Below are 24,749 nucleotides of genomic sequence, written 5' to 3'. Positions count from 1 at the left end.
AGAACAGGGAAGTCAAGCCACGGAACACTTCCATCACCCTACCCAGTCCCCTCTCTCTGCCAGTTCCTGCCAGAGTCTGATATCTTGAACTCATTCATGATATTCTGGACCCCAAGGGCTTGGGTAGACCCATCTCTACAGCTCTGCCATCTTCAGCAAGCAAATCTTAGCAAAGCAACTACGGGAAAAGACACGTAGCGTAAACCTTAGCATTTCAAACACTTTTAAGTATCCAGCTCAGAACATTGGGTACATTGACCCTGGTGTATAGCTATCACCATCAGACCCCTCCAGAAATGTCTCATCTTCCCACACAGAACCTCTGTTCTCATCAGACACCAGTTCCTTATGCTCCCTCTTCCCAATCCTAACAACTACCACTAGCCACCCACCAATCAGAAATCAGAAGTCCTCAGGGGAAAAAAAGCTTATCTGTACTAAACATACATCGACTTTTTTGTTATTAGTCCCTAAATAAACATCAAATAGTTGATCCACTTGCCTTCAATGTGACTGTAATAAAACAGTGACCAAAGCAACTTGGGGAAGGAAAGGGTTTATTTGCCTTACAGGTTAAAGTCTATCCATCATCAGGGGCAGCTGAGGCAGGAACCTGTAGTTAGAACTGAAGCAGAGACCATGGAAGAATGCTGCTTACTGGCTTGCTTCCACACCTTACTCATCTGTTGTTCTTATACAAGCCAGGATCACCTGCCCGTGTTGAACTGTCCACAGTGGGCTGGGCTCTCTCTCTCTCCTATGTCACAGACATGCCCAGAGGCCATGTGATGACGGTGACTCCTTAGTTAAGGCTCCCTCTTCCTAAGTGAGTCTGTGTCAAATGTACAGAGACAAACAGGTACACTAGTTAATAGCATAGACATCTTAATAGGCGTTCTGTGCAATCTACATATAACACAAAGCTCACAAAAGAATGTGTGAACAGTACATGCAAATACTACACCATTGTGTATCCAGGACTTGATCACCCATAGATTTTGATATCACTCGGGTCTGGGAACCAATCTTGTTCATGGATAACAAAGCATTGTCTTCATAACTTCTGCCCATTTAGAAAATGTTTTTCTCTCTTCTCTATGCCCTGACCACACACACACAGACACACAAACACATACAGCTCCAGGGAGAATCATCCTTATTGAGTTCTATGGAGGAAAATCTCTGAGTTGCCCAGAGGTTCAGGCCTTGGCCCACTTACAGCAGTCACTACATACTGGTATGACAATCTGGCAGGCTGCATAGCCAGCCTTCGCCAGGCTGGGCAGACTTCAGGCAAGGACTCTCCATCCCTCCCCACTCAGGTCTCTCCAGGCCACCAGGCCTAAAGAACTGAAGCTCAGCCTAGTCCGCAAAGGCCCAGGCCCAGATTCTGGAACTTGACAAGGTTTCGGGAGAAAATCTAGGATGACCCTCTTAAGGAAGGCGGGGACGTGACACAGATCTCTCCCTGCTCACCACCCTGTCTGAAAACCCTCCCTGGAGAAGGAGTGACTCTAGCCCCCACTTCTGCCTCAAATGTAGAGCAGGGACAATAAACCCACTGAGCTAAGCTTCTGTGAAAAGATGTGAAACACCTGGCTGAGCAGATCTGCAGAATGGTGGTTATTACCGGGTCCCATTTTATCTGCCACAATCGTATGATTTAATAAAGGGCCAGGCCACTATACCATACACTAGGATTTATCATTTCAAACCACTTTCACTATGCACCAAATTTCCAAGGAGACTATCAAAATTCACAAGATGGGAAAAGGAAAGGAAGGGACGCAAAAGATGGATGGTAGAAAAGAGGAAAGTTGACTAGGGACCAGACTGAGTGGCTCATTCTTCCTCATGGAGCCTTTATGCCACATAGCCCAGTGCTTTGCTGGGACCATTTTCACATGAGATTACGAAAGGGCTTTAATAAGAAATGTCCCATCAGCTCATGCATTTGAATTGCTGGTCCCTAGTTGGTGGCACTGCTCAGAGACCAGCTGACAGTTATAAGGCCACAAGCTGGGGCTATGGTTCAAAATGGAAGCCCCCCAATTCAGGCAAGCTCTGCCTGCTTCTCGATCCACTGAGATGTAAAAGGTAACACCACAAGCTCCTCTAACCATGAATAGAAAGAAGCCCAGCTGCCATGCCTCCCTACCAGAAACGACGAACTAAAATAAATCCTTCCCTGAGTTGCTCTTGTCAGTTAAGTCACCGCAACAAACAACAAGGTCACTAAAATTGTCGATGATGCTCCAGAGACTGCCACAGTCCCAGAGCTCAGGAGGACTCCCCCCACCCCCAGTTCCCCTCCCATGGCTTCTCCCCTGCTCACTGCATTACCTGAGCCTGGCTCACTACAAGGCTTACCCCAGGTCAGGACTGAGTCCTAGAACCTCTGAATGTTCTTAACCAAAGAGCCACAGCATCCAAGTCACTGAACATGACATTCTGGCCCAGAGTGCAGATTTATTCACAGGAATCAAAAACTGGACACACATTGGTGTAAGAGTCTTACTCGGCCCACATCCCCAAACACATTCTATGCTGGCATCTTAAAGTGATAGCCTGTGCAGTGCCTCCTCATCTAACCTGCCCCTCACTCATGACCAGCAATGCTGAACACATGCCTGTATCTACTGCCTTGAGATAGAAGTCTCTTCCAATCTTTTGCCTGTCCTAATGACTTGGATAGGTTTTTTTGGGGGGATGGGTGGTTGTGTGGTTGTTTGTTTGTTTGTTTGTTTGTTTGTTAAAGATTATTTGGGTTTTTTTTTTTTTGATTATTTGTTATTTATAAAGTATTCTGCATGCATGTGTGCCTGAATGCCAGAAGAGGGCAGCAGATCTCATAGATGGGTTGTGAGCCACCATGTGGTTGGTGAGAATTGAACTCTGGACCTTTGGAAGAATAGTCAAAGCTCTTCACCTCTGAGCCATCTAACTCTCCAGCGCTGATGGCTTGTTTTTTATTGTTGGGTTACAGATAGCTAATACTGATTGTCATCTCAGAGTTTCCAAACTGGGTAGAGGTGGAAGATCTGCCCTAAGCGTGGTGGCTCCATCCCATGGGCTGGAGTCTGAGACTGAATAAAAAGGAGAAAGCAAAGCAGGCAGCTGCTCCCTCTAACTGTGAACAGTGTGAGTGGCTACCTCAGGCTCCCTCTCAGCCAGAGGTAGCAAGGAATTTAGAATTGTCTTTGAAAGCTAAAGACATAGCAACTGCATTATCACCAGGCATGTATATTTACCCAGGAGAAATGGGTAAGGCTTGTAAGAACACTCAGTGCAGCTCTGCTCACGTTTAAAAAAAAAAAAAAAAAAAACTGAAAACATGCACCTGGGTGCACACTTTAATCCCAGCACTCAGAGCTCAGAGAACAGAGGCAGAGAGATACCTGTGAGTTCAAGACTAGACTGGTCTACATAGCAAGTTCCAGGCCAGCCAAACCTATATAGTGAGACCCTTCTCAAAAAACAACAAGGGCTGTGCTGGTGGCAGTGGAGGCTAAAAGTAAGTCAGGAGATATCCAGAGACCTGAGACCTGCTGACCACCACACCATGTGGTGAGGGTGGAGAAAGACACCCAGAGACCTCTTGTAGGCACACAGAGCCCCACCTGCCAACCATGCCATGTGCAACATAGGAGGGAGATGTTGATAGACCCACCTGCCTCCATGCCACAAGGGCTGGCATGGGACACCATAGAAACCTGTTTGCCATCATCCTGTGCAGCACAAATAGAGGAGGCCATCCAGAGGCCCACCAGCCACATGGCCAGCCTGCAGCAGGAGCCACTACAATGTACAGTATGTGGCAGACAGATGGGAAAGAAAGAGAAGCCGAGCAGTTTGGGCCTTGTGAAGGGAGATGGGACTGGAGACAGACATGAAGGAGAAGAGGAAGAGCCAGTTTTGAGTAGCCAGTCCCAGCACCTGAGGCCATGGTGAAGTCCCTGACCCATGCTGCTGCTAAGGGCCAGGACTGAGTCCATGGCTATGCAGCAGCAGAGATCAGTGTCTGTGTCCATGGCTCATACCACTATAGAGAACACAGGGATATGCCTGGTCTGGCCAGCCGCCTGGAACCACATAGATATCTAGGGGCTGCTAGTGGCAGCACCTGAAAGAGTGGGCCCTACACCTTGCCTGGGCAGCACAGTGGAGCCGGCCTTAGGGGGAGAGAGCATTAGAGTGCTGGCCCCACAACTTCTCAGCAGTGAGGTAGGTGGTCTGGGTATAGAGGCGATGTTCCCCATCCTTATCACCTCTTGCCACCTGAAGAAGTCAAGAGAGCTGGCCACCGGGTCTTGAGAAAAGGAGAGCTGTCCCTGCCCCTTGCCAAAGGTAACACTTGGGAGAGGGGGGTCCTGCACCGCACCTGAGCAGCACAGTATAGCTGGCGATCAAAGAGTGCAGGTGAGCTGTCCAATGGGAGTGGAGAGCAAGAGCTGGCCCTGCCACAAGTCTGCTGCGAGTTGGAGGGGACACGGGAAACCCTGTCTCAAAAAACAAAAACAAAAAACCCTCCCCAACCCTCTCTACCTGCAGTAGTCAAGAGAGCTCGCCCTAACGTCACGAGAGAGAAGAGCGAGCCAGAGAGCAGAGACCTGGCCCTGCTCCTCACTGGTGAGAGAGCAAACCCTGAACGCCTGGACAAGACAGTAGAGCTGGCCCTGATGGCCAAGGCATGAGTCAGCTAGCCCCAAGGGTGCGAGAGCTGGAGAGCTGTCCCAGCCCCTTGCCAGCTGCAGCACTTGGGAAAGTGGGCTCTGCCCCTTGCACCTTGACTGGGCAGCACAGTGGAGCTGGCTCTAAAGGTGTTGGTATACGAGAGCTGACCCTGCCTCCTGCTGATGGGGGCACTGGCTGGCCTAGCAGGAGAAGTACTGGAGAACTTGCCCTGGTGGTGAGGATAAGAGCAAACCAGTGGGCTGGCCAGCTCTGCTACTACCCAGGCCCAGATCCAGGGATTTGAGTTAGCACACTCCAAAATCTACTTCATCTGTGAACTATCGGGGTGTGTGCAAGGGCTAATCCTGCTGATCCAAAGCTGCAGGAGCCCCACAACACAGGGCATCAACAGGATAACTGGGAGAAGTCCAATATTGATGGTGTCACAGAAGCCTCCCACTAGACCAATGACTCACTGCAATGAATATTTGCAAGTGAAGATGTGTGGACTGAGGGGGTATATTATGGGATACACTGTGACACACACTTCCACAACAATACGTATTCTTTGCCTTGTTTTGTTTATTTTTTGTTTGCATGCTTTTTATTTTGGAGGAGGCTGCAAGGGCATATACAAGGGGACAGGCAGATGAGTGGGTCTGGGGTGCATGATGTGAAACTTGCAAGTAATCAATTAAAAGTTAAAACACAAAACTGGAAACATGAAAACAGCCCAGGTATTCATTACAAAAGAAATATGCAAACAAACTACCACTAAATGCTGGGTGTGGTGGTACACACCTTTAATCCCAGCACACAGGAGGCAGAGGCAGGTGGATCGCTGTGGTGAGTTCAAGGTCAACCTGGTCTATAAAGTGAGTCCAGGACAGCCAAGGCCACACATAGAAACCCTGTCTCCAAAAAACAAAAAACAAACAAACAAAAAAACACTAAGCAATAAAAGAATTAAGAAAGTCTTTTATTGAATTAATTAATAATTAAGAAATTAATAAAGAAATATGCAAACTACCATTAAGCAATAAAAACAAAAACAAACAAAATAGTGGATTTTGAAACCTCATGCTGAGGGAAAAAAAGCTAGACACAAAAGAATTATGTGACATCCTACAGAAAGCAAGCAAAAATTATGACGTCAACAAGGCTAGGGATTGTTTGGGCTGAGGGATAAAAACTGGTTGTGTAGGAGCAAGAGAGAATTCTCTAGAGTAATTTTTTTTTAATCCTATATATCATTAGGGCTGTGGTTTACCTGAGTGCAGGCTATACAAAAGATCCACCTGCTTCCATGTATTAAATCACAACTACAAAAATGCCTTCTGGCAGACCCAGAGAGCTCTTCCCAAAAGGCAAGTCAGCAGGCATTGTTCTCCTGGCTCTCAGGGTTTGCATGCCAAACTCCCAACAGCTTCCCACTCCTCAGTCTCAAGGTCTCAGTCCCAGTGCCGCTCGCTGCCCCAGTCTCAATGCACAGAACACATCCACGGTTCTGTGTGAATGAAAACTTCTGAAAAGAAACTGCACCTACCTATGACTGTCTGGCTGATTAGAATTTCAGCGTTGTGTAAAGAGCGAAATGTTGCAAGTCCAGAAACTAATTACCTTATCTTGGGATAAGTTTTGGCCCTCCCCTCCAGAATAGGCATTTCTGAGTCTCCTACACACACACACACACACACACACACACACACACACACACACACACACGTCAGAATATCTTGTGACAAAAGATAAAAAGCTTTTAGAATCTACTGACTTCGCAGGAAACTAGCTTTTACAAATCCTAAGGCTCAGGATGTCATTAGACTGCATCTTGAGCCTACAGGAAGCTTCCCCTGTTTTGATATTCCCGCCTCTCTGATGTACCCACGATTGTATTTTAAACTTCCTCTGTTCTATAAAACTACAAAAACTTTGTGAAACTGCTTCCACATTGGAACGTGGAATTTGGAGAGACCTAAATCTGCGCTTCCAGGCCTGGGTCACTCAAAATGACTCTAAAATAAATGATCTCTTATTCTCTTAGAGATGAGAGCTGTGGTTTTTGTGTCACACCTGTCTTGCCACATTGGTATCTACTCTCTCTCTTAAGACCCAACTCCACTATCTCATACTTCAAGAAGCCTTCCCAGAATCCCTCCATGGACCCTCACTGACATCTTCAATATTCAGAGCTCACATCAGGGCTCCGAATACCTTCTCCTAAAGGAACTGGTTTTCCACTGCTATGTCTGTGCGGCAGCCTCAAGAAGGAAAGGACTATTCCATAGTTTGGCAACTATCTTCTCAGATAGGGACCCTACTGCTAAAGAATAAGAATAGACCTAAAGGCATGAGAAATGGTGTCAGCTCATAAAGATCCAATGGCAGCTTAGAAAAATCGTATCTTCTTAATAACAGCTAAGTGGTCTCTAATTGCCTAAAATAGCTAATGCAATATATCAAAATATCTAACTTTAAGTGAGGAAAAATCCACATAAGATTAGATTTTCATTATGTCTAATTGTAATTACTGTACTAACAAATCATTGATTCTAAATTTTTGATTACAAAAAAATATCACCTTCAGTTAAAGAGAAAATAATAAGATAACTTCTCAGAGCTATCATGTTTTAAATATATTCTTAAGCATTTATATTTTGGGATATGAAGCTAGATGAAGATACAAATAATGAGTTTATAGTGTACATATAATGAGCATTTTATATCAATATGTCTGTCTTTAAAAGATGAAAATAACACACACACAGATACAGCCAATGGGCAGATCATTTTCCATGGTTGAGGGGGAGTGGGGACTGCCTCTGACATGAACTCTGGTGTCTGCAATTTGATCACTTCACCTGCTGGCTCACAGAGGAAGGGGATGCAGGGTATCCAGATGAGACCTGATAGCCTGCAATCAGAGGTCTAGGGAAGGGAAATAGGGCAAAAGAGGGAGGGAGGGTGGGAAGGGGAAGATATGAGTGAGGGGATAACAATCCAGATGTAATATGAATAAATTATAATAAAAATGGGGGGGAAAAAGATCCATTGGCAGCAATGGAGCAATATGGTCACCAAAAATCTAGCTAGCTGGAGACCTCAAGACATGTAATTTGCCAGGCGTGGTGGCACATGCCTTTAATCCCAGCACTCGGGAGGCAGATGCAGGTGGATTACTGTGAGTTCGAGGCCAGCCTGGTCTACAAAATGAGTCCAGAACAGCTAAGGCTACACAGAGAAACCCTGTCTCACAAAAACAAAAAAATCAAACGAGACAGAGACAGAGACAGTGAGAGACAGAAAGAAATAGACTGGTGACTTAGTGGTACCAGATACCATAAGCTCCCTATGCTTCTTGGCTCCAGGCTTTTCACCTCACAGTGTGTCAATGTTACCTGCCTCTCCAGAGCTCTGTCTCCAATCCTCTGAAGCAAGGTCCCCACATACCCTCCTTACTTCTGTCTAGACAGGTTGGAACACAGAGGCATGAGATCCCAGAGCTCTAAGTGTTTTCTAAGGCCAGTTGTAACAGAGTTAAAGGGATGAGAACAGTCTAAACCAGTGGGCAAAGAGGCATCTGCACTCCACGTTCATTGAAAAACTCGTAACAACAGCCCAAGCAAAGAATCACCCAGTGTCCATAAGCGGATGAACGAAGTGTGTGAAGCAAGCTCATACAATGCAGTATGTCTCCACCAGCAAAGGACCTCACAGAGGTGGAGAACAGAACTGGGTGGAGAGAGATGGGAGGTGGCGCAGGAGCCAAGAGAACAAATCCTCTATTAGCAGGACTATGTTTTCACTTTCTGCGGGCTATGCCACACATCCCAGTGAACAGAATACACAATGCATTGCTCATTTCAAAATCACTGAAAGAATACATTCCGACTTTTCTCCTCTAAAGAACCGATGACAGACACTTGAGGTGGGAGACTGGACTAACCTAGTTATCCACAATGCGCTCACACGTCACAGCGCATGTGTACCACAGGTGTCACTGCTAGAACCGTCAAATTATGATTTTTTTAAAAACATTATAAAGGAGAAAGACACTTCTGCTACTCAACATTAAGCCCTGCTTTACATTAATATGCCAAGCATTATCTTTTCATGAGCAAATTCATTTCTCTTTATATTATGTTTTTTTAAGCCAACTTTGGATCTACAATAGATGTTTAAAATGTCCACTTCTCTTCACTCCAAAATTACTTCATACACACAACCCCCCCTCCATTGCACCCTGCTTCAAAAAAAATCATAAGCATGCTGGGCACAGTTGTTAGGATTCTGCCCCAGTATGCCTACCTACGATGTCATTGCCTACCTCCCACTGGGAGTGGCCCTACCCAGGGCTATATAAAAGGACAGACCCACCTACCTTCCTCTCTCTTACTCTCTTACCCACCTCCCCTCTCCTCTCCTCCTCCTCCTCCTCCTCTTCTTCTTCTTCTTCTCTTCTCTCTCTCTCTCAGGTACCCTTCCCCCTTCTCTCCCCATGTGCTCGTTTAATAAACACCTCCATCTAATATATGTTGTCTGGCATCTTATTTTTAAACATAAAAGCAGTGACAAATGCTCCTTGGGAAACCCCTCTCGGGGAAAAAAAATCACGATCAAACTTTACTCCACCTTTCCATCCACCAACACTTCCCAAAGCAAGTGGGTGTAATGGCACCAGCATGCACAAGGTAGAGGCACACATGTGGCCCTCAGTAAGTACAATGGGGAATCTCAGGAGGAACCAGTCTCTCCAGCCACGCTTGGGCTCTTACAGCCCTATGGACAGTGACTGCCCTTGAAGGGAATCCTTCTTGTTGCAAAGTTTCACATGCTGAAAGCTTAACAGAACAAACAGGTGACAAGGTACAAACATTACTCTAGGCTAAATCCTCAATTTAATTGGCCCATGTTGATACACAGCTTTTCAGGGGCAGCATGCATGGAACATCTATAAAAGAAAATGCAATTAGGAGAATTCTGACCAGGCCTGCCCTTAGCAGCCACTAAATTCTACTTAAATTCTAGCTTAAAAGCTGTATGTAAATTACAGGGTGAGAGGAAAATACAGCAGAAACCTTTGCACCATATGCAAATGAGATACCATGAAAAAGAGACCAAGCAGGAACAGAGCTCTAAGTGGGGGCAATGACACCCCCAACTTGTTTACCACCCAAAGCCACCCTTTCCCATTCTGCCTCTCCAAAGTTAACCAACACCAACCAAGGAAATCTCCCAGAAATTAGCTAACCAGAGTTGAAAGAAGTACATTTTATTCAAACTATGACCCCTGTTCGTTTGTCATGGCTAGAAACAGAAAGGTAACACATGTTCAGGGTTTGTTTTGTGTCTCTTTGACCCATATCCACTCTGAAGCACCAACAGACTCACTAATTCTAGATGTTTTCACAGATAAAGCGATAGGTTCTCAAGCTAACGCTGGTGGGGGCAGTCATGGAGGGCAGGAGCCAGGATCCTGGTTTTCTGTTCCCTGTGAACACAGGCTCCAGCAGCAAAGCACTGCAGGAACCATACTGACGGGCTGAGTGCTGAAGACAACGCCTTCACTCTGCTCTTCAGTATACAGTAGTCCCTACAAAGAGCCTGTCAAAATTCCAGGGAACGGTGGCGGCGGCGGCCACACAATCAACAGCCCACATTCTATCCCAAGCTGCTAGAAGTCTGATTTCCCCTAAGCCTTGCCTGTTAGGAATACGTTCTTCAGTAAATGATCACCAATTAAGAGCAATCAGACTTTGGCTGCGACCCAACGGAAGTCAGGGGCCAAGAGTCAAAATTGGTGTCAATCACAGGCCAGGGGTCACAACCTCAAAGTTGGGGCTGGGCGGAGACCAGGGGTTAAGTGGGGAAGTCCACCCTTTCAATAAGTCCTGCCAAAGATGCTGCTTCGGGCTAGACAGTCAGGGGGCTGGCTGCCTGGAGGAGGAGGGCCTAGAGCCATTTCATTTAAGAGCATGAGGGGCAACGCCCAACAGAAATGGGCCAAAGACAGGAGGTAAATAACTACTTGCATGGGGCAGGGTCACCTGAGGGACCTCCAATCTCATTTACTGTCCCTGAGTCTCACTAGAGAACTTTATCACAGAAGAATGGACTTTCAACAACCCCGTTCAAGAACACGGGGTTGATAACTAGGAGAGAAGTCATCTACTTTACAGAGGGAAACTATGACTAGACAAGAAGGCTCACCCAGCCAAACTGCTGGAGGCGACACGGGATTCGAACACCTGTCCAACTACACGCGCAAGCAGCTCGCCGCTGGCGGGCGCCTGGCACCACCCTGCAAACTGACGCGCACACAGCGCTCCCCTTGCTTGCTCTCCCCACTAGTTCCCTTTTTTTCCTCTCTCTCTCTCTCTCTCTCTCTCTCTCTCTCTCTCTCTCTCTCTCTCTCTCTCTCTCCTCTCTCTCTCTCTCTCTCTCTCTCTCTCTCTCTCTCTCTCTCTCTCTCTCTCTCTCTCTCTCTCTCTCTCTCTCCCTCTCTTTCTCTCTCTCTCTCTTTCTCTCTTGCGGCAGGATAAAGGCAGCTGCTGAACGTGGGCCGCAGAACACTGCGACGTCCGCATTTCACCCGCCTGCGGATCCCTCCGCCGCCCCGAGCCTGCGCGCGGCCTCCCCACAGCTCACCACGAGCGGTTTCCCGCGCCGCGCCCCCACCCCCACCCCGTCGCGCCCCAACCCCCATCCCCGCTCACCTGCCGCCCGCGTCTCCATGGCAACGCCCCCACGGCGGAGGAAAAAAAAGCCTCGGGCTCTTCCTGGCTCCCTCCCGTGCCGAGCGAGAAGGCCGGACACCCTGGGGAAACTTCGCTCTTTATTTTTATTTTTTTAGGGAAAGAGCCGGAGAGGTTATGGCGAATCTGCGGCATCCAACATGGCGGATGGAGTCTTCGCCCTCCTCCCCACGGGGATCCGCGACGCCTGCGTAGCGACGTCCGCCGCGGGGACCCTCCCTCAACACCCGAGGCACACTGCGCATGCCCGCGGTCAGCGCAGGCGCCCGTATCTCTTCCCGGCATTCTGCGCGCTCTTCTGAGCCACACCCGGGAAAGGACGCGGAGATGCCGGAACATGGGTGTCAGGATGGGGAGTGTCCTGAATACGGCACCGTGAGGGAACCGCTGCGAGGGGCGAGCGAGCAGGCTAGTGTATTCTTTTGCACACTAGCTTTTCCGGGGCTCAGTCCTAAGTTGCCCATCGGGTTGGCTAGGTGTGGTTAGTACGGGTAGGCAGGGCGTGCAGTCTCACGTGAGGAAGCCGATTCGCTCCCAGTCTCTGGGAAGTGCCGGGTTAGATGTGGGCGTGCCTCGCATTTCGTTTTCCCTAAAGCTCTGTAATCACCGCTTTCACGTTACGAGCTTAGAGCCCGGTCCACACGCCATACGTAGGAAGTGTCTGTCCCAAGTCACTTTGGTAGAATCTATTCCTACCAACGACGAAGTTGCTTATCCCTCCCTGTCTTGGTCAGCCTTTTAGCATTCAAAACTGGGAATGAGATGAGTTTGAGTTGGTGGATAAATATGTATATAATAATAACCGTCATTTTTGTGCTAGTAAAATTATCCTTTTTCAAAGAACTTATTTTTAAGTTAGCCATAGTAAGGAAAACGCCACACATGCAGAAACAAGACAAAAATAAGCTAAAAAGCAGAACGGAAGTGAGATGCGGAAATGTGCCCGGCTTCTGGGCAACACAGATTTGTTTTTACAGCAACCCTGAAAGGCTAGTGTTTCCTGGGAATAACCCTTCCGTGCTGTTGAACTTGACATGTGCATCAAACAGCCCTGGGTTCCTGCCTCTACCCCGACAGGTCAGAATCATATGTTCATTACTCCCCACTTTCAGGTGCACCTATCTGTTTGCACAGCCCTCCCTGCCACGGACTGAGTTTGCTGAGCAGAGAGTCCTGTAGCAAAGGCCCCTGGGTCTTTTAATTTTTATCTTCCCACCATAGGTGGGAATGTTACCGAATGCATTCATTCATTTTGTTCATCGCTTTTTTTTTTTTTCTTTCTTTTTTTTTTTTTTTTTAACTGTTGAAGTGCCTTTCGGCCATGGGCATTAAGATGACTGGCCTAATTCTCTGTTTTTTCTTCTGTTAAATACATGTTCAAAAGCATCTCCTTTATTCCATTGACAAGTGAGAAAGGGACAGGTGCTCAAGAGGGTTGTGTAGCTTTTTGAGAGCACACAGCCATCCCATGAAATATGTGGACCCACCTCTCCACGGCCCTTGCTTTTCTCAGTTTACCACATGACCCTGCAGACTGTACTCAGTTTGCATGACAAGCCTCAGTAAGAGCACCATGGAACTGTTGCTTCACCGCTTCTAAATTCTGCCTCACAGATGGCTGGGAGGTTAGGGGAACACCAACATCTTTTGTTTGAAAATGAACCATCCAAAATGCTGTATTGATGAGCTTTCCTTTTAGAACTACAACTATTCACAGTAATTTCTGTCGGGAAATGAGAGTTGTTCCAGTTGCTGACAGTATTGGTTTTGTGCTGGGCTGCCTTTCTTAAAGCAGCATTGAAATGTTATTTATTGATTAGCACATGGATCGATATAACTCCTGAATGTTGTAACCAAAATAAGTTTCGGAAATGAAGCAATTTAAAATATATCTCAAAGCTCAATTGCTTCAGAAGACTAAAGCCAATAAAAAAGAAAGAAACTGACTATAGATGCTGGTCTTGGGGTTTGGGGGGTAGCTATGATTTTTCTCCACTATTCCTTTCTTAAACCCACTCATCATTAAAAAAAAACAACAAACTTAGTGGGCATCTGTTTCCAGGAACTGGGTTGGCCCCCAGGTGGGTGGACGTTAGTAAAGAAAGACAGGGAGCCCAGTTTCGTGAGTGGAGGCATGAGTCCACGGCTGGCTTCTTGCTTCTGGGTGGTTTGCACTTTTGTGTGTGTGGCCCGTGAGTGTACAGGTTGAAGCCAGACGGTGGCTTTAGGTCTCTTCTCCTATTGTTGTCCATCTACCTTATATTTTGAGATAGGGCCTATTGCTGAGACTGAAGCTCACTGTTCAGCTACACTGGCTGGCCAGTGAACCCCAGCATCTGCCTGTCTCTCTCTGTACTAAGATGATAAGCCCATCACAGCTGGTTTTTGTTTTGTTTTGTATTGTTTTGTGTTTGCTTGTTGTTTTGGTGCTGAGGATCCAAACTCAGGGCCTCAAGTTTATGCAGAAAGCACCTTACCCACCGAGCCATCTCCTCAGCCCTGATGGACATTTTTAATCTTTACATTGCTAAATGCCTTCAGTTAATAAAGAAGCATTAGGGGGTTCAGTGTAGACCCCTGAGAAGCTCATAACAAATAGTGACCTGCTGTAATGCTTCCTAGAGGAGAGAAGGCCCAGCTTGTCCACCTTATGGGTAGCTCAGGGTTTTGTGTCAAACCTATGGACAAGAGATGGTGTTTAGTTACATGAGAAATGTTGACTTGCAAAATTAAATATATTTGTGTCCATTTTAAGTAATTATATCAGTGGCTGCCAAATGCATTTGTATGAAAACAGTTCATGTACATAATTTTTTACAAGGTGCTGATTGAAAGCAGTTTTGAAAAAGGATACATATGACCTTAACATATGGGTTTTGATGCACACAACTATTAAAAGCCACAGAGAAAGAAGAGTTTTAATTAACATGTTAAAAACCTAAATACTGGTGTTGTCAAAATTCATTTAAAATTGTGTACAAGGTGGTGGGGCTTGGCCTGATGTTCCAAAGGTTGGCCCCCCACAGATACAGTCACACAAGAACAGCATGAGCTGTTACTATCAGCATGATTGTGGCCTTAGGAAGCGGTAAGGGGCACAGAGTGTCATTTCCTCATGGAACTCCATCTCTCATCCACCTGTGTGAACCCAGCCCCTAGGTGTTAGCGTGAGGATTTTTATTGGCCATCTTCAGGCCCAGTCAAAGAAGCTGATTCCAGTGTTAGCAGTAAAGGAAAGTCAGGATGCAGTGAAATTTTCTGACCTGCAGGAAAGACAAAGGAGCCAGCTGAGACATAGGTCCCTCTGTGATGTGCGATTTGCATGCCACAGACAGAGCTGTAGTTGGTAGCTGTTGATCTTTAAGAACAAGACGTCTCTGGAAAACCATGAGTTCTTGAAAACTGTGTGTATTCGAGTTTGTGTGCCCACGTGTGTACACTACAAGTAAAGGCTAGAGGTTGTAGAGTGCCTTCCTCTGTCGCTCTCCACTTGTTCTCCGAGACAGGCTCTCACTGAACCTGGAGCTTGCCCACCACGCTATGCTGCCTGGCCAGCGAAGCTCAGTGATCTTCTGTATCCGCCTCATTCCACCCCTCAGGCTGACTACAGTCACATGCTGTCCAGCCTAACGTTTACATTAGGGCTGGGTGGTAAATATAAAATAGGCGCCACAGATATAAATTGTATTGTAGAAACATGGGGGAGGAGGAAATGCGAAAGGTGCACCCCGGGGGACAGAGGCAGACAAACCAGGAGAGAGTAAGAGAGAAGCAGATGTGTTGTGGGCAGAGAGGGGTCCAACAGTATAAGATAATGGGATTTCCCTCCACATGCAGGACCATCAGTGCTAAATATGAAATGTGTGCCGCACAGCATGTGTGCCACAGAAATGTGGGTGAAGAGGACATGGGAAAGGGGTACCCCAGGGGTACAGAGAGAGACAAGGCAAGAAATGGGGGAGATGGAGACAGAGGGGAAATGGGTTTTCCCTTTTATATCCTGGTGGTGGGCAGCTGAGATGATGCCAGAGGTTGCTAAGTAACTTAGAGGCAGGTATGCTAACACTGGGGAATCCAAGTTCAGGTCCTCCAGCTTGCATAGCAGGTTCCATACTAACTGAGCCATCTTGGTGACAGGGATGGCACTACATGTGCCCTGGGAGGTTACATGCTTTGTATGCATAATGCCTTAGACTTGATCTCCAACACACACACAGAGACATACACAAAGTCCTATGGACAAAACTGCAGTTGCTATCTTAATTACAAAGCTAGTCATGCTTAACAGAAAATACATGTTTTGGCAAATAGGTAAATTTGATGTGTGGGGAGGGGTTAGCTCTCTAAAATTCTATGTATCTCTCTAAAAAAAAATGGTACATGTATGTACATTGAGATTATGGTGATTGAGAGGCTTCCAGAAACCCCGGGAACTGTGAAAACCAAGGAAGCAGGTTGGGGCGTCAATAACCAAATGGGGAGAGTTAGGAGATATGTGACAAGTGAATGGGTTAAAAGAATAGCTAAGATCGAAATGTTTGGCCCTGCTATTTCTTTGTGATGCTCCTACAGACGTCTATATAATCGAAGGCAGAGCATCATATACCCGAGATGTAAGGTTCATAAATGTGGGTGGCACAGGAGATTTGAGTATTACAGTGCCTTTCTCAGCCTTTGCCTGCCTGTCCCAGGAACCTACGATCCTAGGCACTGACAGTCACCAAAGATTGGCCCTGGACAGTGACTGAGTAAACTGCCAAAGCATATTAGTGATGCTGACCCTTGTGGGATTGCACAGAGCAATTAAAAGTGAGAGATCCTCTGAAATGGATGGGGTTTCCAAGATTGGGAAAAGCTCTTGGAGTTACTTTGTCTAGTGTTGTTTGTGTTTCTGTTTTACATTTATTTGGAGGAGGGCTGAACCAAGCCTGTGATGTAGAGATCAGTAGACTACTTGCAGAAGTTCTCTCCTCCTACCTCGTGAGCTCTTGAGACTCAGCTCAGGTCACTGGCTTGAGTGGCAAGCACCTTTAAGCACTGAGGCATCCCAGCTGTCTTGTCTAGGAATTTCATCGAACAATATCAAAAACTGGACAGAAACTGAGGTAACCTCAGAGTAGTTAATTCTAAGCTGTAATGGACTAAGCCAGTGAAGTGCCCACATGCTCTACACGTGTCCCCCTGGCCCAACCAGGTAGTTGATCATGCACCACCCAGAGTATTTGGAGCCCTTCTCTGTCCATCTCTGACTCCATCTTTAACCCTGACCATCTGCTCACTGTTGGTCACTGGCTAGAGTTATGGGCCTCCAACTTTGCAGGTGTCTCAAGTTCTGAGGATTGTACTGAGCTCTCTTTTCTTGCATGTAAGTGGTCAGCTTGTAGTTTGTCCATGGCAGGACGTTAACTACATCCCAACTACCAGATACATGTGCAGTCTTGGCTACCTTATGTTTAGTGCCGGGTACATAGGAAGATCTGAAGTCTTTCCTGAAGTGGGTATAGGCTTGCTAGTAGCCATCCTTATAATTCAGTCTGTTAGGATTAGCTCTACTAAAAACAAGAAAGTATTTAAAGACAATGGTGCCTTACGTGTGTTCCTTAAGGGTTTGGGGTGGCCTGCCATCCTGAGCCCTGAGCCCTGTGAGCCCTCTTATCTAGCTTGGCTATCTCTTACCCAACTGCAAGTCTTCTTGCCTTCAGTGCTCTAAACTATCATTTTAATTTTTAATCTTCCTTTGTCCCCAGCCTGTTCCCACTGCAACATATATGAGCAACATAGAGTTGACACAATGGGCCCTTTTTCCTCACTACCGCCGAAAGCAACTCCTGCCCCAGCAGCACTGGGAAAACGTGTTCCTGAGTCTTGTTGACACAGTGATTGAACTTGGACTGAAGTAGTACCAATCAGCAAACACAAACTTCCATTTAAGTCACATTGGAACTGGGCCTTGTAGCACAGGCCTATAATCCCAACTACTCAAGGGACTGAGGCAGTTGTATCAAAAGTTAAAGTTAAAACATTGTTTCAAAATAAAAGGGTGAGGGTGTGGTAGCTGAGACTATACAGTTCAGTGGTTGAGCATTTATCTAGCAAGAACAAGGTCCTGGATTCACTCTCCAGTTCAAGAGAGCAGGAGTCACCTTGAAGGACTGTGTTCTAGGAGTCTATCAGCCAGTGGCCCAGAGAGGTGAATTTAATTCACCTGGGAAGAAGATAATCCTCTTTAAAGTCTAATAAGTGCACTTCTGGAAAAGTACAAAAACCATGAGTTTTACAGAGATAAAGAAATTGCACAAATCAACAGCAGGGCTTCTCACAGACCTGTATATGCACACAGGAAAGACCCGCGTTCTTAACATGCCCAAAGCATGTAAGAGCAGTTCCTTTAGACTTGGTTAAAATAGGATCTTTTGACTGTAAACGTTTAAAACGTTCTGATGTATAAGGTTTTAAGTTTTCTCTCATCAGTTTCATTTAACTAGGGGCATGTGACAACACTTAAATTTGTTAAATGTATTTTAGGAGTAAGTGGGCCATGGAAAGAAAAAGAGGTAGGATGGTCCTGGAGTCCCAGCAACAAGGAAGAAAACGAGATCTCCAAGAGCCTGGAGGGATGGCAGACCCTGAACAAGGACCCATAAACACTGGCTGAAGAAAGGGATGGCTAAGATTGATTTAGAGTGAAGACAGTAGATTTTTATTAATGGGAAAGCAAGAGGATTAGACATTTTGTAGTATATAAACAGCACTGTTTGGGGTGTCAAAATAGAGAGCAGAATAGGGGAGGGCTTACTGTGTGGTATCTAGCCCGGTGAATGAGAGTTCAGACCCACATGGAAATAATCATGCAACTATTGGAAAGATTTTGATGACCTGTTGAGGATGAGATGCCTATCCACCTCTTTAGGGCACAGGCAGGGTTTAATCACTGTTAAAAATCACAGTCAGAGTGAATGATAAACTCTTTAAATTCTTATTCTATGCCCCACTCATGCTCCTTCATCTTTATATAAATAAGCAAAAGTGGCAAGAGATGGAGCAATTTGACTGCCTGATTGGCACTTGTTTGCCTTTCCTGTGCTGCCCTGGCTGCCTTAAGCAAAAAGACTGTCAGTCATCTGGTCAGCTAAGTCTACCCTTAGGCCCACACCGGCCACCCTGAATCTCCAGGAATTGCTTGAGAAAGCTACAGAAGACTGCAGTTGATTTCCTTGCCTCCTGAGAATGTGGTCTAAGCCAGGGCTGTTGAAATAGTGTGTACAGCAGCTTTTCCCTCTCTGAGGCTTCTGTAATCTCCTAATTATCCTGCAGCCATTTCTACCTGGCCAGAGCAGGAGCACTTAACCCAAAGGCCTACTGTGCTAGAAGCAAGGGCTGTGACAAGCAAGCCGTCCAAGTTCTTTTGAGGAGTCCAATAGGAGACACTCCTGTGCTGCCTTCCCTGGTGTTACAGTAAAAGCCATAATCTCTCAGGTAGTCATATTTTGTACCTTTGTTTTTTCAGTAGTACAGCCAAGCTGGTGACACAGTAAAAGCAGCAGTGATAATACGAGCAACAGCTGAGCAGTAGGCAGGCCAAGCTGCAGACATGGCAGGCCATCTGATACATTGGCAGCCAAAGAAGCAGCGTAACAGGTCAAGTGACCAGGGCAGGGAGAAGTGCTGTTGAAGAAGAGAACAAAAAGGTAGAGAGAGGAGACCAAAGCGGAACAAAAAGCTGTAACAAGCCAGAGGAGAGAAACGCAGGCCTTAGGTCACCAGGAGAGTACTAGAGGGCTGTCAGGTCTTTAGAACCAACGGTGTGATCAGCCCTGCCCCAAAGAGCTACCAAACTGGCCAGAGTTAAGGCAGAGGAGCCCTGGCCTCCTGGGCCTGCACCATAGTTAGAATACTGTCTGAGGTCAAGGACTGAGGAGGCCTAGCTTCCTAGGCCTGTGCAAGAGCTGTAATACTTGTGCGACCAGCAACCCTGATGCTAGAGGTTGGTGACACTAGCGAGTACCTTCTAGGGCTGCAATGTCTTACATGGCCCCTTATCCCTGGAATTGCAAACACATGGTTTTCTTCCACTGGGACGACTCAGCATGCTAAGGAATTTCTCTCTCTCTCTCTCTCTCTCTCTCTCTCTCTCTCTCTCTCTCTCTCTCTCTCTCTCTCTCTCTCTCTCTCTCTCCAACCCTCCCCCTGCAGTGTTATTTCCCTGCTTTCTGGCTTGCTCAGCCCACTTTCCCATAGAACCTAGGACCACCAGCCCAGGAGTGGCCCCAACTACAATTGGCTGGGTCCTACTCCATCCATCACAAATTTTAAGAAGCCTTATAGTTGGACCTCAATGGAGGTATTTCCTTAATTGAGGCTACTTTCTCTCTAATAACTCTAGCTTGTGTCAAGCTGCACACAAAATCTTAGCACAACTGACCACTTGTCAGTTTGACACACAAACAACACTAGTAAGCCACAACCCTTTCCTTTCTTACTTATCCCAAAGATCTCACATTAATAACAGAAATAACTTTCACAAGTCCAAGTCTTTACAAATTCAAACACATTAAAACTTCAGTCTCAAGCCGAGTGTGGTGGCACACACCTTTAATCCCAGCACTTGGGAGGCAGAGGCAGGTGGATTGCTGTGAGTATGAGGACAGTCTGGTCTACAAAGCGAGTCCAGGACAGCTAGGGCTACACAGAGAGACCCTGTGTCGAAAAAACAAAAACAAAAACTTCAGTCTCTTTAATATCCAATCTCAAAAGAGTCACAATCTCTTTTAAAAGTTCAATGTTTTTCAGCTGTGGACTCCTGTAAAAAATCTAAATTAAATTAAATACCTTCTTCAAGAGGGAAGAACCAGGGCACAGCCATAATATTAACCAAGCAAAACCAAATCCAAGAGTATAAATAACTCAATGTCCAATGTTGGGCATTCATACACACAATCTTCTGGGCTCCTCCAAAGGGCTTGGGTCACTTCTCCAGCTCCACCTTCTGCAGCACACACGGCTTGTCTTCTAGGCTCTGCCCGGCTCCACTCCACTGCTGGGGCTACTCTTGGTGGCCATCCCATGGCAGTGGCTTCTCCAAAATGCTATGGTCCTCTGCTGCAGGCGGGCTGCACTTTCACCAAGAGCCTCTCATAGGCTCTCTTCCTGGTGCCAAACCCCAACTTCTTGGCATGGTCCCTTCAGTCCTGGGCCTTCAACCGCCACTGAGACTACACTTTGACTAGTGGTATCTCCTGCCCTCTCACAATGCCAAGCCTCAGTTTTTCTTCACAACCCCTTCAGGCTTTCAAAACCAGTACCACCTGGGTGACGCTTACATTTACTAAGTCCAACTGCCAACACAAGCTACAACCATGGCCACCTCCAGAATGCAGTGGTATCAATAAATACTTCCCAGATTTCATCTCAGTGATGCTGGTCTCTCCTTAATCACCCCTAATTTCTTAGCACCAGCTGACCAGCATCAATTGTCTCAGTAGCACAAAGGTTTCACTTCAGTAGGTCAGCTCCAGCTGACCAGAACTATAGAATCTTAAATCAAAATAGCAAACAGCACTAATAGAGTCTTTAATCTTCTCTCAGAAAATTCACAAGCCAGACCTCCATCTTCTGCACTGCTCCCAACATTCTTATCTTCCAAGCTCCTACAGAGCACCCGACTAAGGTCTTAACACTCAGTGGCTTTTCTAGTCCAGAGTTCCAAAATCCTTCCACAACCCTCCCAAAAACATCATCAGGTCTGTCACAGAAATACCCCCCTACCCTGGTACTAACTTGTCTCAGGGTTTCCATTGCTAGGACAAAACCCTATGGCCTGAAAGCAAGTTAGGGAGGAAAATTTTTATTCTGCTTACATTTCCAGATCATAATCCAGCATTGGAGGAAATCAGGACAGGCGCTCAAGCCGGGCTGGAACCTGGAGGCAGGAACTGGTGCAGAGGCTGTGGAGGGATGCTGCTTACTGCTGGTTAACATGGCTTGTTCAGCCTGCCTTCTTATAAACCTGGGACTACCAGGTCAGGGATAGCTCCACCCACAATGGGCTGGGCCCTCCCCCATTGATCATTAATTGAGAAGATGCCTTACAGCTGGATTTTCTGGAGGCATTTCCTCAACTGAGGCACCTTCCTCTCTGATGACTCTAGCTTGTGTCAAGTTGATACACAAAACCAGCCAATACAAGCTGTAAAAGATGAGTGTGGGACCATGCACTATGCAGGAGATAGAAAAGCAAGAGATATACACCAGTGGTGAAGAGTCAGGAAGAAAGCTGGAGGCGAACTCTGAGGACCTGGTGGTCCTTCAGAGATAACACACTCTGGCCCAAGAGCCAGAAGCAGGACAGAGAAAACCAAGCTCAGGATGGTTTAGCCATCAAAGGAGGCAGAAACATAAGAATCACCCTATTGCATTCAGAGACTGCTTTCCTTGACAGACACCACTTAAGTGGCTCTTTGGCGTCATCCCCAGAATCCATACCCACAACAAATGACGCCTAATTCAATATGACTTGCCTTTCTAGAAAGGAGTTTAGGGCACAGACATGGTAAAAGCATAGGAGGATACAGGAGAAGAAATAGTCACCTACAATCTAAAACAGAGCTTCACAGTAAAATCAACCACACCAACTTCCTGGTCTTTGACTTCTAGACTAGGACTTCCTCTCAAACTGTGGAGTAATGGAGGTCTGCTAGTTAAGGAAGCCATTTTGATATTTGCTATGTTGTCCCTAGCTATCTGATAGATAAGCTTTAAGAAACAGACATAAGACATTAATGCTACTTGTTAAAATGTAGAATAATTTGGGTACAGATTAGCTAACTTGTTAACCGTCCATGGTTCATATTTCATCTCCATTCCTCCAAAGAGCACTTTAAATGTGCCTCATACCACATTGCTAAGTGGCACAGGTGAGTTAGACCTCCAGGAGAAAATGGGTGGCACCTCAATCTAGGCAATCTAGGCAGAAGCTATTGCATAGACTGAACAAAGATGTATTTTAGGGGTTTAAGAAAGTAGAAAGAAGCTACTACAGTACTTCCCTGCTTTCCCCTTCCTCTAAGCTTCCAGGGAGAGAAATATATCCTGGGATACAGAGCCTGAAAAGCAACATGGCACCAGCCCTTACACTTAGCAAAGGAGACTGGGGAACAAGTGCTTAGATAGTGCAGTCTTCCCAGATCCCTGGCCTCCTTCCAACGCCTCTTTTTGAGCTGAGGCCAATCTATACACAAGTCTTGGCTGCCCTACATTGTGGGGGGTGGGGGGAAGGCATGGGCCATGGGTCATGGTGCTGCTTTTGGAGATCAACTATCTTTTATGCTTCACACATAAACGACGAAGTTCCAACAAAAGCGTATTCAACCTGGGACAGAAGTAGACAGCCAAAGCCTGTCATCAGGAGCCCCTATGCACTCAGGCCCTACAGGACAAAGCTCAGAGGTAAATGCTGTAACAGCTAACAGAATGTGTGTAAGGAACCCTGAGAGAGAGAGAGAGAGAGACAGAGAGAAGTGTCCATGGAAATCTCATTCATCAGCAACTGCTTAAAGAGTGTGGCATACAAGACGCTTTGTCTTTTCCCCATACATCCAGATGTCCAAATAGACTTAAGGCTTTAGCTATGTGTTACTTGGCTTTGTTCACTTTTCTTTCTGAGAGCCATGGGATGGTTTTTTGGCATGTCTCAATTGGTACAGAATCTTCTGCAAGTTGGCACAAGTGCCAACCACAATTCACCATCCACAATGCACAATACACTCAGAAGAATGAGTGAGATAACTTTAGTATGTTCCTTGTCTTCAGCTGCCACGTCTCCTACCTAGCCCTAGAGAGTGATGGCAGTTACCCTGCTAATTCTTGGGTATGGCCTCTCGAGAGGCATCCAGATGGACTTAGCTCTAAACCAAGTGTGGTAGTCACTTTCCTCAGTACCACTGCAAAACACAGAACAAAAGCAACCTAGGAAGGCTTTATTTTGGCTCAGGAACTCAGCACATATAGCCAAGCCAGATAGAGAAGGCATGGTAGCAAGTGGGTGCAACTAAGTGTTCTCACCATATATCTCAGTGGAGCTAGAAGCAGAGATAGGAACAGCAACACAGCATCCTTATTTATTTATTTATTTATTCAGGTTGTATCTTACATTCATAGGATGCTTTCACTCATTCATAATTGTGGATCTTTCTGGAAATATCCTCACAGGCATACCAAGATTGTATTTCCTGGTGATTCTAAATTCAGTCAAGTTGATAAGATTATTACATCTAGTCAAGACAACAAAAGAAGGACACTGAGAGGCTGGTAATCCAATGTGCCCCTTGTCTATATTCATAGCACTAATGCTGACTAATCAGAGGATACACTGCTGGTCCAATGTTCACCCCTCTAATTTTAGCATCTGAGGCAAGAGGTCCTGTGGGCCCCAGGCCAGTAGCTGGGCCATCCAAGGGCTGTCAGGGTTACTGGGACCTTATCATGACTCCATGGTATTTGTCATCTCCAATGAAAGAATTAAGACACAGAGAGTGTAATGTAGAATATAGAAAAAAATTATTACAGAATAAAATGTGTCAACTTCAAGAAATAAGAGTAGACAGACCTTCACAGGCATTTTCTGCAGAGACAAAGAAACCCACTAAGCTGCTCAATTAAAATCCTGCTCTCCTGATAACTCATGCCCATGGTATTTTCCTATCCAGCTCTAGTCAGATATGTGCATATTCATTAAAAGGCTACCATACTCTGTACTGCAAAAGTCTATTTGCTTTTTTATTATTAAATATTTTTTCTTCTTTACATATACATTTATATTATTATACATATATTCAATAAACTGCCTACAGCAAGAAGACCCATGAAACCATCAGTAATTATATATATGTTGCATTCTTAGTGTTTTGGCTATTTGCATTTGGCGGCTTTGAAAAAACATCTTTCCTATCTTGGTATGTCTAAAATTCTGAATGTAAATCAATATCTATCATATCTTGTCATTATCAACTTAAAACATCTATCTACATCTAAAAGCATCTTAACCCCTAAATAACTAAGCTTAATTGTAAAACTAAACTGTCTGGTCTTCAACTCCATCACAGACTTGAGAAGGAGTAAAATTAATTACCTGAGTATACAGGGGGTGCAGGTTAGCAGCTTCCCAAATGAGAAGATGACAGAGACAGTTTGCTACCTGAATAGTCACCCAAAACTATAACATTGGAGCATTATCTTCAGCCTAGAAAAGTCTTTACGCCATACTCTCCTTTGGCTGGCTTATTTTTATCTCATCCTCCATGTCTCTGTGTGGCATTTCCTACT

At 45.9% G+C, this 24,749-nt stretch overlaps 1 protein-coding gene across 2 annotated transcripts in view; it reads right to left on the bottom strand.

The window, feature by feature from the left end:
- Zfat (zinc finger and AT-hook domain containing) overlaps positions 1 to 11,644 on the bottom strand; it is a 184,462-nt gene extending 172,818 nt beyond the window's left edge. Inside the window, exon 1 of one of the 2 annotated variants that reach the window (XM_051159571.1) lies at positions 11,391 to 11,644. In XM_051159571.1, coding sequence (XP_051015528.1) covers positions 11,391 to 11,409 — 19 coding nt within the window. In that variant the 5' untranslated portion in view covers positions 11,410 to 11,644. The remainder of the gene's footprint in view (positions 1 to 11,390) is intronic. The other variant, XM_051159572.1, reaches the window with a different exon arrangement.
- Positions 11,645 to 24,749: the final 13,105 nt, after the last annotated feature.

Source organism: Acomys russatus, chromosome 17 (genome assembly GCF_903995435.1).
Source record: "Acomys russatus chromosome 17, mAcoRus1.1, whole genome shotgun sequence".
Classification (NCBI taxonomy): Eukaryota; Metazoa; Chordata; class Mammalia; order Rodentia; family Muridae; genus Acomys; species Acomys russatus.
This window is presented reverse-complemented; position numbering and strand designations above follow the sequence as displayed.